This window comes from Pelobates fuscus, chromosome 5, assembly GCF_036172605.1.
Source record: "Pelobates fuscus isolate aPelFus1 chromosome 5, aPelFus1.pri, whole genome shotgun sequence".
Lineage (NCBI taxonomy): Eukaryota > Metazoa > Chordata > Amphibia > Anura > Pelobatidae > Pelobates > Pelobates fuscus.
This window is the reverse complement of record NC_086321.1, coordinates 178245224-178259977: the sequence shown is the minus strand read 5'-3', so window position 1 is coordinate 178259977 and position 14754 is coordinate 178245224. Positions and strand designations below refer to the sequence as shown.

The window sequence follows — 14754 nt, the reverse complement described above, 5'->3', positions numbered from 1 at the left end:
CAGGACTCTCAGGGGATATAACATTTATGGAGATTGTATGTGTTCTGGGGTACTTTTTAAGTTTTATGAAAAATGTGTTTTTTCTGCCTGGAGATAATTGACTTATTACATTATCTGACTCAATTATCTCCCAGGCAGAGAGGAGGGATTGCATGATGTATAGGGGAGTGTCATACTTTGTAACCTTACTGTTATTGGTTGTTAACTTTGTGTTGGAGTCCCCCACAAGGTCCATGTGGGAGTGCCCCTTGCATAAAAGCCAGTGTGGCACCATTAAACTTCATTCCTGTTGTAACCTTCATCTAGTCTAGGCTGATGTTTGGGTAACTATCTACTTCATGGGGAGAAACTACTAGGATGCTGCATTCATCTGGGAACCGTTCAAATTTACACCCGAACTGCTTCAGCAGTTTGGGAGAAAATAGGCGAACGGGTATTTACCATACCAGCGTTCGTAACAACCATGTCTTCCCTCCCAAGACAGTAGGGTTTCCCTTGATTACCAGGCCACAGCAGATTTACGGATGTGGCAGAAATTCCTATGTCAGTGGAATGGGAAATCTATGTTTATCCCTTCTATTTCCGACAATTCCCCAGTGCTCTGGTCAGATGCAGCAGCTTCCATTGGCTTTGCAGCTATTTGTAGTGACCAATGGATGTGATGCTGTTGGCCTCCCGAAACCAAAGCTTTGGAGGCCTTAAATCTGACTTCAGCATTATTTGAAATGTATCCTATTGTGGCCGCAGCAGCGGCCTGGGGACACTCTTGGTTTGGACAAACGGTACGATGCTTTACTGACAATCAAGCGGCATGCCATATCATTAATAAGGGTCATTCGTTCCCCTGACCATTTATTTCTCTTCCGTTTTCAGGAATTCCTCCAACTCTACCCCAGTGCCTCTCCGGACCCTCAATTTCAAGACCTTATCAGATATCATGGAAACTTCACCATTCGAACCAGAGACTAATCACACTTTAAAAGCCGCCATATACTTGGCTTTTTACGGTTCCTTAGACCTAGGGAGTTCACGACCATCAACACTTCTGAAATAGGGTCATGCCTTAAAATATCACAACTCATTAAATGACGAAGACCACTATGTGCTCTCTTTGCAACACACCAAGACCAGTCAACCGGGTCAAACTGTAGATATTCCTTATTACCCCACGTTTAATAAATGGTGTCCACTGAAATCATTAGATATATATCTTGGCCACATTTAATTACCTCCCAGTCAACCTTTACTTATCTTACATGGGACCATTCTCACTACAAGCAAGTTGTTCATGCTTTATATCAGAATCCTACTAATGGGACTAGGTTTTAATCCCATACATTATTCCGGACACTCCTTCCGGCAGCCTCCAATAGGAACATTCTGGCCCATATTATCAAATCATTGGGGGACTTGAAGTCAACAGCCTACTGCCGATACATCTGTCAACCAGAGAAAGAGATAAGACAAGCATTCCAACACTTAGCATTTTAAGGTTATATGTTGTGATAATGTTAGTGACTGTTGAATGAATAAATTATTTTGGCACACTTCCTTTTTGCCCACTTTATTTACAGGCCTACCGATACGTCGGTTTCGGCACACCACCACCGAATGTTGTATATATCTACAGGTATGGTAAGGTGTCAAATACAAGATATGGCTTCTTGTTGCCCTGTGCACAAATGTAAAGGCGGACTCTGGAGTTGTGGAAGGGGCTAGTGCTGATAAAAGAGCTCCCCCATCATCTCCAGACTCCACCTGTATCGCACAGTTCGTGTCCTTCCCACCACTCCCACTTTTATTGAATTATTTTATTTTTTTCTGTTTTTTCTTTGACCTCAATTTAATAAGCTTTCCACATAATTAAATACTATTAGACAGCTTCCCAAATGATATGACTACAGAACTCACTATTAAAGTCTATGGGATTTTTTGTAGATAAATAATTTGGAGAATATATCCAACAGCATTGCATGATTTGGAAAGTGTGTTAAAGGACCACTCTAGGCACCCAGACCACTTCAGCTTAATGAAGTGGTCTGGGTGCCAGGTCCAGCTAGGGTTAACTAATTGTTTTATAAACATAGCAGTTTCAGAGAAACTGCTATGTTTATCAATTAGTTAAGCCTTCCCCCTAATCCTCTAGTGGCTGTCTCACTGACAGCCGCTAGAGGAGCTTGCGTGATTCTCACTGTGAAAATCACAGTGAGAGCACGCAAGCGTCCATAGGAAAGCATTATGAATGCTTTCCTATGTGACCGGCTGAATGCGCGCGCAGCTCTTTCCGCGCGTGCGCATTCAGCCGACGGGGAGGAACGGAGGCGGAGAGGAGGAGGAGAGCTCCCCGCCCAGCGCTGGAAAAAGGTAAGTTTTTACCCCTTTCCAGAGCCGGGCGGGAGGGGGTCCCTGAGGGTGGGGGCACCCTCAGGGCACTCTAGTGCCAGGAAAACGAGTATGCTTTCCTGGCACTAGAGTGGTCCTTTAAATTGGGGCCTTATTAGGGATACAGGGACTAGGTATAGAACAACCAAAGAAGTCAGACGCATGCTGGGGAACATTTTTTTGAAACAAAAGACAAGGAATGAAGTTCAAAAGTATTCCTCATAATAGTTTAGATAACATTGACACACCTTTAGACTGTATACCATACTGTAATTATTACTATCTAGTATTTAGCATGTGAAAGATTCATGTAATAACCACCTGAATTTGCAATAGATTTCATGTACTTATGTTGGGGAAAAAATTAGATTATTGTTGTATTGTATCATATCTGAGAACACACTAACATCACATCTCACATCTCCACTGAGAGAAAAGCTCCAACTTCTATCTTCTATGGATGTGTAAATGTATTGAAGGTATCCTCAGTGTTAGTATTGATCAAATATATATCTTACTCTGACAGATGTGTACCAAAATCCTTTAAGGACCAATTATATTCATCTCCATAATCAATATCTGGTCTTTGACAGCATGGAACTTCTTTATTAAGTATCAACAGCTCTGTATGGCACTGGTAACACTTTATAGAAGCAAGAGATGGAAATAGATAGTTTTTTTTTTTTTTTTACTCTCTAACACTGTTCTTTTTCAGCCTCGTCTTCTGGTTTGGAGATCTGAACTTTCGAATAGACGATCTGGATTTACATTTTGTGAAATCTGCCATCCATGGCAGCAAATTAGCTTTATTATGGGAAAAAGATCAGGTAAATTTATTTTCTAGAGCTTGTATTTAATGAGCTCTATTCAAAAATAATATGTAATAAATGGCTAATCACATGGGTTTCTAACTGTTATATGGGGGCTTGATCATTGAGATTTTAGTCACCATCTTACAAGATAATACTTACCTATTCTATTCAGGGGGTTGAATAATTTTGAGACTGGAGAAGTGAAAGATTGCATTTTTAGTTGAATTTGGGGAAACCACTTGAAGCATTATTTGTGTTGAACTGTTTAAATTGCTATTGTTTGATTTGTTCATTGGAAAAGGCTGAAAGTCTGTAAATTTTGACAATAATCTTGATTTTCAATGGGGGTTGAATAATTTTGATTACAGCTGTAGATTGATACGTAGATCTATCTATTTAAGTAGGTAGTAATGTGTTTTTGTAGACAAGGCCACCATAAATGTATGCACCAGCAGATATTGTGATTTGTTGTTACCATGGATACCTCACTTTGAAAAATTAGTGGTAAACATGGAGACCGAATGTTTAGAAATCAGGCAAGGTTTAAAAATAGTCTGATGCATTACTGCTGACTCTCTGTTATACAAAGAAAAATTCTGTTCCTTTATTTTACCGACATCACATAAAAACAATTTGAGTTTAAAGGGTCCTGTAACACGTTAGTGTTTTTAATTTACATTTTTGTTTTGTTTTTAAAAACTCATAACCTGTCAAAGTAGTGGGGTTCTGTTCCTCTGCAGTTTAATGTATGTGCAATTTATATTAATTTAGCAATATTATGTAATTACAGCTTAATATGGCAAAATGTTATGAGCCAGTGCTAAGTGGATTTCTGGAGGGACCTTTGACATTCCCCCCAACCTACAAATATGATGTTGGGACCAATACGTATGATACTAGGTAAGAATCGGTGCACACACATTGATTACATTACGTGGTTTGGATGTACACCTTCATATAAGTTACACTGTACTTCTTAATGTGTCTCTATTAGTTTTCTGATTTATGTCTGAAATGCTAATGGAGCATAATATCCGTATTTACCAATGAGTTTGAGAAAAACAGTATTTTATGTGTGAGAAGCACACAAGTGTTTAGATATATGGTAAAAATAACAGATATCTGTCTGTCTGTCTATCTTTGTAGGCTATGGGTAGCCAAGTAACTAAATCACTGTCTTTTAATCTTTTGATCTTGATGTTTCAAAAAAATCACTGTAAAGCTGCTTATATTACTAATCATGTCCTACATTGCAGATTATTCTGCATTCCACATATTCATATTTTGTGTTTATATGCTTGCTTGCACCTTTCTTTGGTTGTTAGCAATGGATGCTCATCCATAGCAGCAGCTGGGGCAGAAACCCCCTATTTTTTATTTATTTTTTCCAAAAACAATTAAAAATAAACAATTGAATTCTTTTTTTTTCTGTTGGGTTTTAACTTTTTTTTTGTTCTGTCCTTTTAAATATTAGTACTGCAGTTCCCCCTGTTATTCTCCTCTGCTCCTGCTAGGGAGAGTTAAAAAAAAAAAAAGCCTAATCTGCGTTTTGGGCACATTCCCAAAAACCTGATTAAAGTCTTTGGGAAGTTGCCTACCTATTGTTTCCTAATGGAGCTTATACAGCAAATATTCGCCCTTAGTAGACAGGCCGGCCTACTAGCCTGCTGTCAAGGCTCTCATTGGTAGTTTGCACCAGGGGTTGCAGTTGTCAGAACTCCACTTTCCCTCGTACAGTTGGATCCTAATGTATGTTGCTGGCTCTCTCCCTTACCATTAAAGGAGATTCCTCAACTCCCTCCTTCCCCTTCAAACACTAGTAGCTTGGACACTTAGACTGGCGGTAGGCGCCACTTTACCATTGGGTGACTGTCGCCATGCTCACAGATAGCTCTGGATCCGTCACTCCCCGCAGCATCAGGCTGTGTTCCGATCAGTAATACTGTCGGCAGGCACCGCTTTACCATCGGGTTCCTGACGCCCAGATCTCTCTCTCCACTTTACCATCACGTGTCTGCTGTCATGCTCAAAGTGTCCCCGACTCCCTGCCCTAATAGCAGCAGCAGCTGGGTTCTCTAACTAAGACTGGCGGCAGGCACCATTTTAACATGAGGTCCCTGCTGCCATGCTGTCTCTCTCTCCAGCCGGCTCCACCATTCCCTGGGTATCTGTTTATACTATTAATGAAAAAACCAAGGGAGGAATTCTCACTCTTATCTGGTCCTGGTGCATCCAGACCTGGGGCTGGCTAACCCCACTCCAAAGGAAAAAACAATAAATGTAGTTCAGGCACTCAGGATTGCAACAGTTTTATTGTAAAATCAGGAAAAACAGGCAATGTTTTGAAAGCTTGAAAAAGATCTCAGTTAAGATCGAAACGTTTCATGCTTTTCCTGATTTTACAATAAAACTGCTGCATAAGTGACCCTGAGTGCCTGGACTACATTTATTGTTTATATTTTTAAGGCAGGTACTGTTTAACCACCGGGTGCCTGTCTTGATAAGATTTAACTAGATAGTCCAGACCAGTCATGTAGCATGACCAGCAGCAGCACACAGTGACAGGCATCACTTGAACAGTGGCTGCCTATCATTTGCACTAACTGGCTGGTTCCTTCTTATGTTCCACAGGCTGGCAGTGCTTCAGCAAAATTAACCAATTTTTCATCATGTTGACTATATTTATTACCTGTTATGTGTTACTTTTATATATGTGTGTATTTATATATACAGATACTCCTCACTTACCAACCGGGTTCCATTCCTACGATCCATTCGTAGAATGAATTAGTCGGTAAGTGAGGAGTTAAGGGATTCCCTGCTCTGCTGTGTTCTTCTATGTTCGGGTAGATTTCCCCGAACATAGACGAACGCCCCCTCTAATCTATGTTTGGGCAAATTTCCCCAAATATAGATTTATGGGATTCCCTGCTCTGGTGCGCATGTCTATGTTCAGGGATATTTCCCCGAACATAGACGAACGCACAAGAGCAGGGAATCCCTCAAATCTATGCTCGGGGGAAATTTCCCGGAACATAGATTAGAGGGATCCCCTGCTCTGTTGAGTTTGTCTATGTTCGGGGAAATATCCCGAACATAGGAGAACGCAGCTAAGCAGGGAATCCCTGTAATTCCCACAACGGCTCAGACTTCCCACCCCGCGAGAGAGCTGGTCGTAAGTGCGAGCCGTCGTAAAACAGGTAGTTCGCAAAACGAGGACCACCTGTATATTGTTTGTATATTGTATTTTTTGTAATATTGTATCCTATTGTAACAATGCAATGTTTCGTGGGCCAAAAACATACTTGAAAACAAGAGAAATCTCATTGTATCCTTCCTGGTAAAACATTTTTATAAATAAAATAACTGTTAATATTTTTTTTTTTTAAGTAATTCTTTGGTGGCATCTTGTGACTAAACTCTGTATTACAATTGTAATTTGAGTTTAGCCTCAAAATAGCCTATTTATTTTACTCATTAATAGGAACATGTCTACATGGTTTATTCCCTGTGTATGATATCATCCACATATTTGGAGGTAAAAGAGCCATATTCATATTCTTGTTTAACTATATTTAGGTACACATTTAAATACATGTGTATTTGACTATGTCAAGTCTGGTGCCCCACCAACTTGAAAAGTCAACAGCTGCAACTGGTTGTTAATAGTTTTAAAGCCCCTAGATTGGATTAGATTACAGTTCCATCTTTTAGTAATCACCATATTCCACTGGAGCGTTTTTTGTAGTTTTTTAATGTTATTGTATGTAAACAGAGTAACCCATAAACAGCCCGATAAGTGCAGTGTGCCAATGACCCTTGTTATCTTCAGCTCTAAGAAGAGGAAGCCTGCTTGGACTGATCGCATCTTGTGGAAAATGAAGAATCCTGTTTCCCACAATCCTACAGAAAGTCCGGGTATATGCAGCACCAATTCAGAGAACTTGACAGTAACCCTACTGAGTTATGGAAGTCACATGCAGTACACAGAAAGTGACCACAAGCCGGTCTCTGCTATTTTCTCCCTACAGGTAAGACCAAGAAGACACCAAAATGTAATTTTCTGAATGACATTTTCTAGTTTTCTAATATTTGGAAGAGGTAATTTGTTTAGAGAGGGATTGCTACTTTCCTAGATTTTTCATATCACGCTGTTGCAAGGTCTGAATGGTAAATTAAATGTAAAATTCCATACCACACTATCCTGGAACTGAGCGCCTCCATCTTGATTCCATGTCAATCACTGTTATAAGCTCTGCCCATTTTGTCATTGAATATATTATGTGGAGGCGAAGAAACAGAAACAATATTTTTGTTTTTCCAATGTAATATGTGCCCTAGGTGTGCCAGGACAGAATTGGATGGTTATGTCAATTGCCTAATCATTAATATACATTTTATAGAAAACAGCATCACATGAGAAAAGGTTGATTAAAAACATGATTTTCAATAGTTTAATTCATTAAACATTTGCAGTTTCCCAAAATGTGACAGTTTCTCTTTAAAATGGGTTCTTCAAGAGTGTGTTCTATCATTGTAAATATGGAAATTGTCTAATCAGTATTTACACATAGTATAAACATGTTTTGTGAGGCAGGTTACAAGGAATAATTAGAAAGAGAGAGAGTTTTTTTTATCTGGGCTGAGAAGCCATTGAGGAGTTCTGAGATAGTTATACTTATGTTTTTCTAAAATAGGTAGCATGGATATGTTAAATATTGCTGTTAAATTAGGTGTAATAATGCCCTACCATAATAAATTCATTATACCTGTATATTGGAAAGACTTACTGAAAATAATACAATTTGTCTTTGACTTTCATATGTGCTTTGAGCCAGAAATCTATGTTTTATTCTTCTGTGACCTTTCTCCAGTTGTGTCCAACTCGTGTGGCCCCTCTAGTCAGTTTGTGGGTACGTGATGAATGGTTGCAGCCTGTAGATGCCTGTGTTACCTATCGGTGGTCCCCAGCGTATATGAAGACCTCTTGGGACTGGATTGGACTTTACAAAGTGAGAAAGTAGTGAAATAAGCCACTGTGACAAATTGACATTTGTCAATATTAAAGAACATTGACTCTGTCCTCCACTTCTCATGTCACTGAACATTACTTCCTATTCTTGTCATCTGCAGCTTGGATTTCGACATCACAAAGATTATGTAGCTTATGTTTGGGCAAAGTCTGAAGAAGAAACAGATGGAGGAAGACAACAACAGGTCTATCATTTAACTACAGTTTGCTAGTTCAAGCCCTTAGGGTTAGACCAATTGCACCAGGTGAACAAAATGGACTCCTGATGAGAGGATCATAGCTGATATGTGGAATGTATAATTTGTGTGCGTAATATCCAATTCACAGAATAAAGCCTTCGATATCCACTCCCCTTCTCAAGTTTCCAATGCCAGCATAATTTCTCAAAACTCCAGTGTCATTACTAGTGTATCAAATTTAAATGACTCTTCATTCACCTGGGCATCTTTCATGCAAATAAATATTAATGTAGGGCAACATGTTTGCTTAACATGCATAAATGAATGTGTCCAGTTTTTATAATAAATATATTGTGCAAGTATAACAAGCATAATATAGCTCACCTTTTAGATTCTGTTTCCAACTGGAAATTGGTTGCAGGCAGATGAGGCTATTATAGAATAACTTGAGCATTAGAGCCAGGACCCCAAAAAACAGAAGTCAATGGAAGAGCTAGTATGTATGTATGTTATATATAATATCTACTCCCATACATTTATATGGGAGAAAGTTGTTTAGTACTTACTTTGTGTTTTTGTCTGGTTTGATGCCCGATTATTTAGTCTGGGGGTATAGTGACATTTGTAGGATTTGTTGGTGACCCTTCCCCTCCTCTGTTTACCTTTGAGGGAGAGTAGCGTCACTGATCTCTCCTTTACTATTCTTCATTCAGATATTTCCACAATGTACACTGCAATATAACTGAATAATGTGTACTTTGGCAATTCCTTTACAAATCCTCCAGTGTAGCCTATTTGTCTTGGTGCTGGGTGACACTGCATTATGTAAAAGCATGCTGGTATGTAGAGTATTTTATCAAGGGCTACGATGACCTACCGGTGATATCGTATATCTAAGCTTCTTTATTTGATGTCAACTCTGGGCTTACATTTTAAGAAAGTCTATTTCTAGAACTCAAACCTGAAATCTATCCATAAAGCAAAAACAGTACAAGCCATATTTGCCATGTCTCAGACATCTATACAGATGCCTGAGATGACACTAAAGAATACTGTGTACTTTGCAACTGACATTTTTTGTTTCCTAGGTTATGTTCAGCGAAGAATCTCTGCCCAAGGGTGTTGGTGAATATCTCCTTGCCTATTTCAGCAACAACCTGGGAACCTTGATTGGGGTGACAGAGCCATTTCAGGTCAGGGTCTACATGCTTATCACATTTGCAGAACTTAAAAGGGATACTTTAGGCATCCAAACAACATTAGCTCAATAAAGCAGTTTTTGTGTACAGATCATGTCCCTGCTGTGTCACTGCTCAAGTATCTGCCATTTAGGAGTTAAATCACTTTTGTTTCTATCCATGCAGCCCTAGCCACACCTGCACTGGTTGGGATTCAAACAGCCTGCAGGAAAAAATTGGTTTTACTTTCAATCAGATCGTAACTTGCTTTAGAAATGTTTATCTCCTGCTCTGTAAATTGCACTCTAATCACACACAGGAAGCTAATGCAAAGTCTAGAAGACTATTAACAGAGCAGCAGATAAGAAATTCTAAATTATTATTATTATTATATTTATATTGCGCCAACAAATTCCATAGTAAAAACATGTGTAATAAAGGAAGTTTAAACATTAGGTCTCTCTTTACAGGAATTGTTTTGGAAGGCTGTGCAAGTCACATGCAGGGAGGTGGGATTAGGGCTGCATAAACAAAGTGATTTAACTCCTAAAAGGCAGATGATTGAGTAGTGAGTCTGCAGGAGCATGATCTATGCACCAAAACTGCTTCATTAAGCTAAAGCTGTAGTATTGCCTATAGTGTCCTTTTAAAAAAGAAGTTCCATAAAATGAATACAACGCCGGTCTCAGCTCCTCCCCAATAGCAGCTATGACACTGAATGAAAATAAAATTTGTGTGCTTTGTGAAGAGGTTTTTCCTATATGTCCTAGCTTTAATTTTTCACTTCCACCTCTGCTGTGTATATCAATTTCACTCTCTGTAACAATAACATTTTACCTCATTAATCAATACTCTTTCGTTGTGCACTTCTAGATATCTCTACCTGGCTCTGACGTCGGTTCGTCTTCTGATAGCTCGGACTCCAGCTCTGAAGAGGATGATAGCACCCATGTCCTTCTCAGACCCAAATCTCGTAGCCCCAGCCCAGCTGCTGCTCGCTCTCCAAGGAGCAGAAGCCCAGGCCTTTCCCGTCTGCACGACCTTATCATACCCAACTCTTCACGTCAAAAGAGTCGTAGCCCATCCCCACATGGGGCTAAGAGTCCTAAGCATGAGAGACCCCAGAGGTCCCGCTCTAGGGATGCTGCCTTTGACCGAAAGGGTAGCAAAGTTCGTAGTTTGTATCAATCTCAGTCAATTCCCATTCCTATTCCAAGACCTGCAGTTGTTGGATTTAACGCAATAGAAACCACACTCACCAGTCCCAAATCACCCTCACAAAATTCAACCCTTCAGGCTGCTTCCCCACCACACCCTCACACTTAGCCAGAAGGAAGACAAAGAGTTCTGTAAGGTCCTTTCATTTTGTAGTCCTTTGCTCTAGGTTGGCAGTTTGCACAGATTCGTGTATTGACAGCATCTCTATACTGTGCATCAAAGATGTCTTTTATTTTCAGCCTGATTGTAGGATTGTAAAGGCAGATTATAAGAGTAACCAGTATAAAAAATGAACACTGGATATTTTGTAGCTTTTATTAATATATTCTGATCTTGTTGCTGCCCATCAAACTGGGAAGGGTTGTAAGGACATTTCCAAACAATAAAAGTCCATCATTCTACATTAAAAACGATTATTCAAAAGTGGAAAACATTCAAGATAGTTGCCAATCTTCCAACGAGTGGACGTCCCAGCAAATTCACTGCAATGTCAGAGAACTTTTTAATGCTCAGAGAGATTGCAAAACATCCAAGAGCTTAGAGTTACATCTGAGACTCTACAGGCCTTAGTTAGCATGTTAAATGTAAAAGTTCATGACAGTACAAGAAGAAAAAGACTGAACAAGTATGTTTTGTTTGGAAGGGTTGCCAGGAAAAAAGCATCTTCTCTAAAAAGAGCATGGCAGCACGGTTTAGGTTTGTAAACAAACCACAGGGCTTCTGGAACAGTGTCCTTTGGACAGAAGAGACCGAAGTGGGGATGTTTGACCATAATGCACAGCACTACGTTTGGTGAAAAACAAACACAGCATGTCAGCACAAACACTTCTTACCAACTGTCCAGCACGGTGATGGAGGGGTGATGATTTGGGCCTGTTTTACAGCCACAGGAATTGGAAACCTTGCAGTCATTGAGTCAACCATGTACTCCTCTGTATACCAAAGTATTCTAGAGTCAAATGTGAGACCATCTGTCCTACAGCTCAAGAAACAGATGATTGTTATTATGTCCTAATGTATAATTCGATAGAATTCAAGGAGCGTGTACTTTCTTTTTCTCATGACTGTACCTGACTAGTGTATATTGATATATGCTACAACAAATCAAAATTCAGATATTCTTGGTAGGTCCTCTTTCACATTTCCACAGTATTTTCACGGTCAGAAATGTTTTGCCAAAATAGTAACTTAAAGCATTTCATCTGTTTAAAAATATATTCCTAGTGTGTTAATGTCTCAGGTCACACAGAAACGTTAAAATATTTCATTTTATATTTATCCTAAAATTAAATATTTTTGTTTGACCGTTATCTAATACTACACCATTTTAGCCTATGAAGTGAAGGAGCAGCCCAACCAACATTACTAGTATTTAGAATTCTTACCATATGTATAACAAATAAAAACTGTAATACAGACCTGTACTCAGCCTTTCTAGCTAAGCAGGCTAGTAGTTTGTACATATGTAGTAGGGACACAGTAGACATCATATATATATTACAAATCAGATAGCACTATGTGCTAATGAAGAAGTGCCCTGTGATTGTCATTGACTAGAAACCAAAACATTGTATTACTGTAACATAATCGAAGATTGTAGCAGTCAGTAGAGTGTGCCACCATCTCTAACATTATCAGCCAATGACCAGGCACTGCATTGCTTAGCTCAGGAGAGCTTACAGAACAGCTCCTGCTAGGAGCCTCTTGCTCCCAGACCAGAAGAGGAGAGGAAGTGAGTGCTGTTGGCAGACCCCAGTTAGGAACTCAAAACATTCTAAAATGGCTTGACTACTTACTTTGGGATTTGCCGGGGCACTCCTGGTGCAATAGCTAAAGCACCATGTAGTGATTAAGGTGCATGGGGCGTTCCTTTAAGCACCTGTAGCTTAATGTGTATCCTGAGATAGCATCTTATATAGAATTATTTATTATTAAGTGTTTATTCAATGGCACCCTTTCTCACCACTTAACCCTGAGCAGGTCTCTGTTTATTTCCTTAAAATGCACTGACTAAGTCTTCTCTTCTTCACAGTATTGTTTAGTGAAATGTGCATCATTTGTTGATTAACCCTAATACTTGGGGCTACCTAAATATATTGAATTTAAAAAGAAGTGTGGTGTTTCAGTTATTGAGGAAAGGGAATGTATATTTTAGCTATATGGTCTCACAGGTGTACTGAGTGTTTACAGGATTAATTAGTTTAGAGAGAGGGGGAACAGTGCAGTAAATACTAATAGCTATACAGATATCATAGTGGTGATATATTAGTGTTTAATCTGTGCTTGTAATCTTAACTACTAAGAAACGTTGAAGGAAAATGCTCATAATTTTTATTATTATTTGAAATAAAAGATTACATGCATTACAGCATCTGTGTGTTTTATTTTATAATGCATTCACACAAGTAACTTTGTCAGTGCATCTCCGGTTAACCATTACTCTGTGGGGACAGCCACATTTTTAAATTCTCTTTGGTGGTAAGCGCTACATATCATCCAAGAATATGCACAATTTCAGTTACTGAAACCAGCTCACATGCCTTACTGCATGATTACCTATAAAGGCCTTGACTGGATAACCCTGACCAAATAGCATTTATATTCTGTGTCTGTGTGTTATCAAAAATTAAATCCACACCTCTTTATAATCCAACTGGGTATCTGTGTTTTAACTCCCTGTCAGGCGTTGTCATAAGCCCTGCCCTTTTTACCTTGACAGTCAGCATATGGAAATCACATGGAGAAATGGCACGTTAGGGGTCACAATTATTAAGTGCTGCCTTCGCTTTCATGTTTGTGCCAGTTTTTGTATAAATCTGTTATTCAGCCATTTAAATATTGGTGCCATTTTCCTGCCTTTTCTGGATGAAATGGCATGGGAAAATAAAGTGACAGGATAAGCACAGTAAGGAATATTTTAAGGCAAATAGGTGAATAAATAAGTTCAAATAGAAGCTGTGGGAAAAAAATGCAACACTCTTTATACATAACTATTTTTTTTCTCCATATTTGCAGTACGTGCAGACTAAAATGGGTTATGATGTCATCTCATGATAAAAGGTTAACACAAGTTATATGTGATTTTCAATTTTATTTTTAATAGTGTAATTTCTAAAGTGTCAATTCCCCTTTAAGGACGGGTAAGCGAGGAGATGCACTGAAATTTATTTTTTACATTTATTTTTGCATTACAAAATTATACACACAGAAGCAATAATGCATGTAAGCTTTATTACAAAATATGATGACTGTTTTCTTTTACAGGGTTAGACTGAGGGCACACCAATGCAAAACAGACAAATGAGTATACCTCAGGCTCATGTTACTCTGCCCACTACCCCAGTCTGAGAGCCTCCACCTTGAACATATTAACAAGTTGTCTGTATATTTGTAATACATGACTTTTTACCCACCCTGTATTTCAGAAAGAATTTATTTTATATCTGTGATATAGCCATACAGATTTTCATAGAATATACATTTAGAAAATTGGTATGAAAATAATCGTACAAAATGCATTATGTGTCTTATAATACATAAATGTATGGTTGTTTAAAATAACATAAAAATGCAGCCACTCTAAACAAAATGTTGTAAAATATGAATAAAATTCAGAATAAGATAAAGATTGTAGACAAGTACAAAAACAATATTTATTAATGATAACGAATAAGAAGAGAAATGTGATAAAATGAACCTCGTCACGGGTTCTTGGAGGGACCTGCTGGCCAGCTTCCTAACTCAGGACTATAGCCCCTGTGATGGACCTTAGCCAATGTACTGTAAAAACGCTCTGTTCGTGCCTTGACTTAGCTGGTTTGGTATTCACCCAACAGATTATGCTTATTGGGTTCGTATACCGAATGAACTACCAAACAGCCAGACCACCCAGTGGAGTCGTGAGCTGCTTGTTGTCTCTTTTGACCACTATCAACACCTTAACTGCAACATTC

General features: G+C 38.8%; 1 protein-coding gene across 1 annotated transcript in view; it reads left to right on the top strand.

Moving 5' to 3' along the window:
* The window catches only part of INPP5J (inositol polyphosphate-5-phosphatase J), a 58544-nt gene extending 45380 nt beyond the window's left edge, over window positions 1-13164 (top strand). Inside the window, exons 8-14 of the mRNA XM_063454778.1 lie at window positions 3098-3209; window positions 3985-4094; window positions 7027-7225; window positions 8069-8206; window positions 8328-8411; window positions 9494-9598; window positions 10457-13164. Coding sequence (XP_063310848.1) covers window positions 3098-3209; window positions 3985-4094; window positions 7027-7225; window positions 8069-8206; window positions 8328-8411; window positions 9494-9598; window positions 10457-10909 — 1201 coding nt within the window. The 3' untranslated portion in view covers window positions 10910-13164. The remainder of the gene's footprint in view (window positions 1-3097; window positions 3210-3984; window positions 4095-7026; window positions 7226-8068; window positions 8207-8327; window positions 8412-9493; window positions 9599-10456) is intronic.
* Window positions 13165-14754: the final 1590 nt, after the last annotated feature.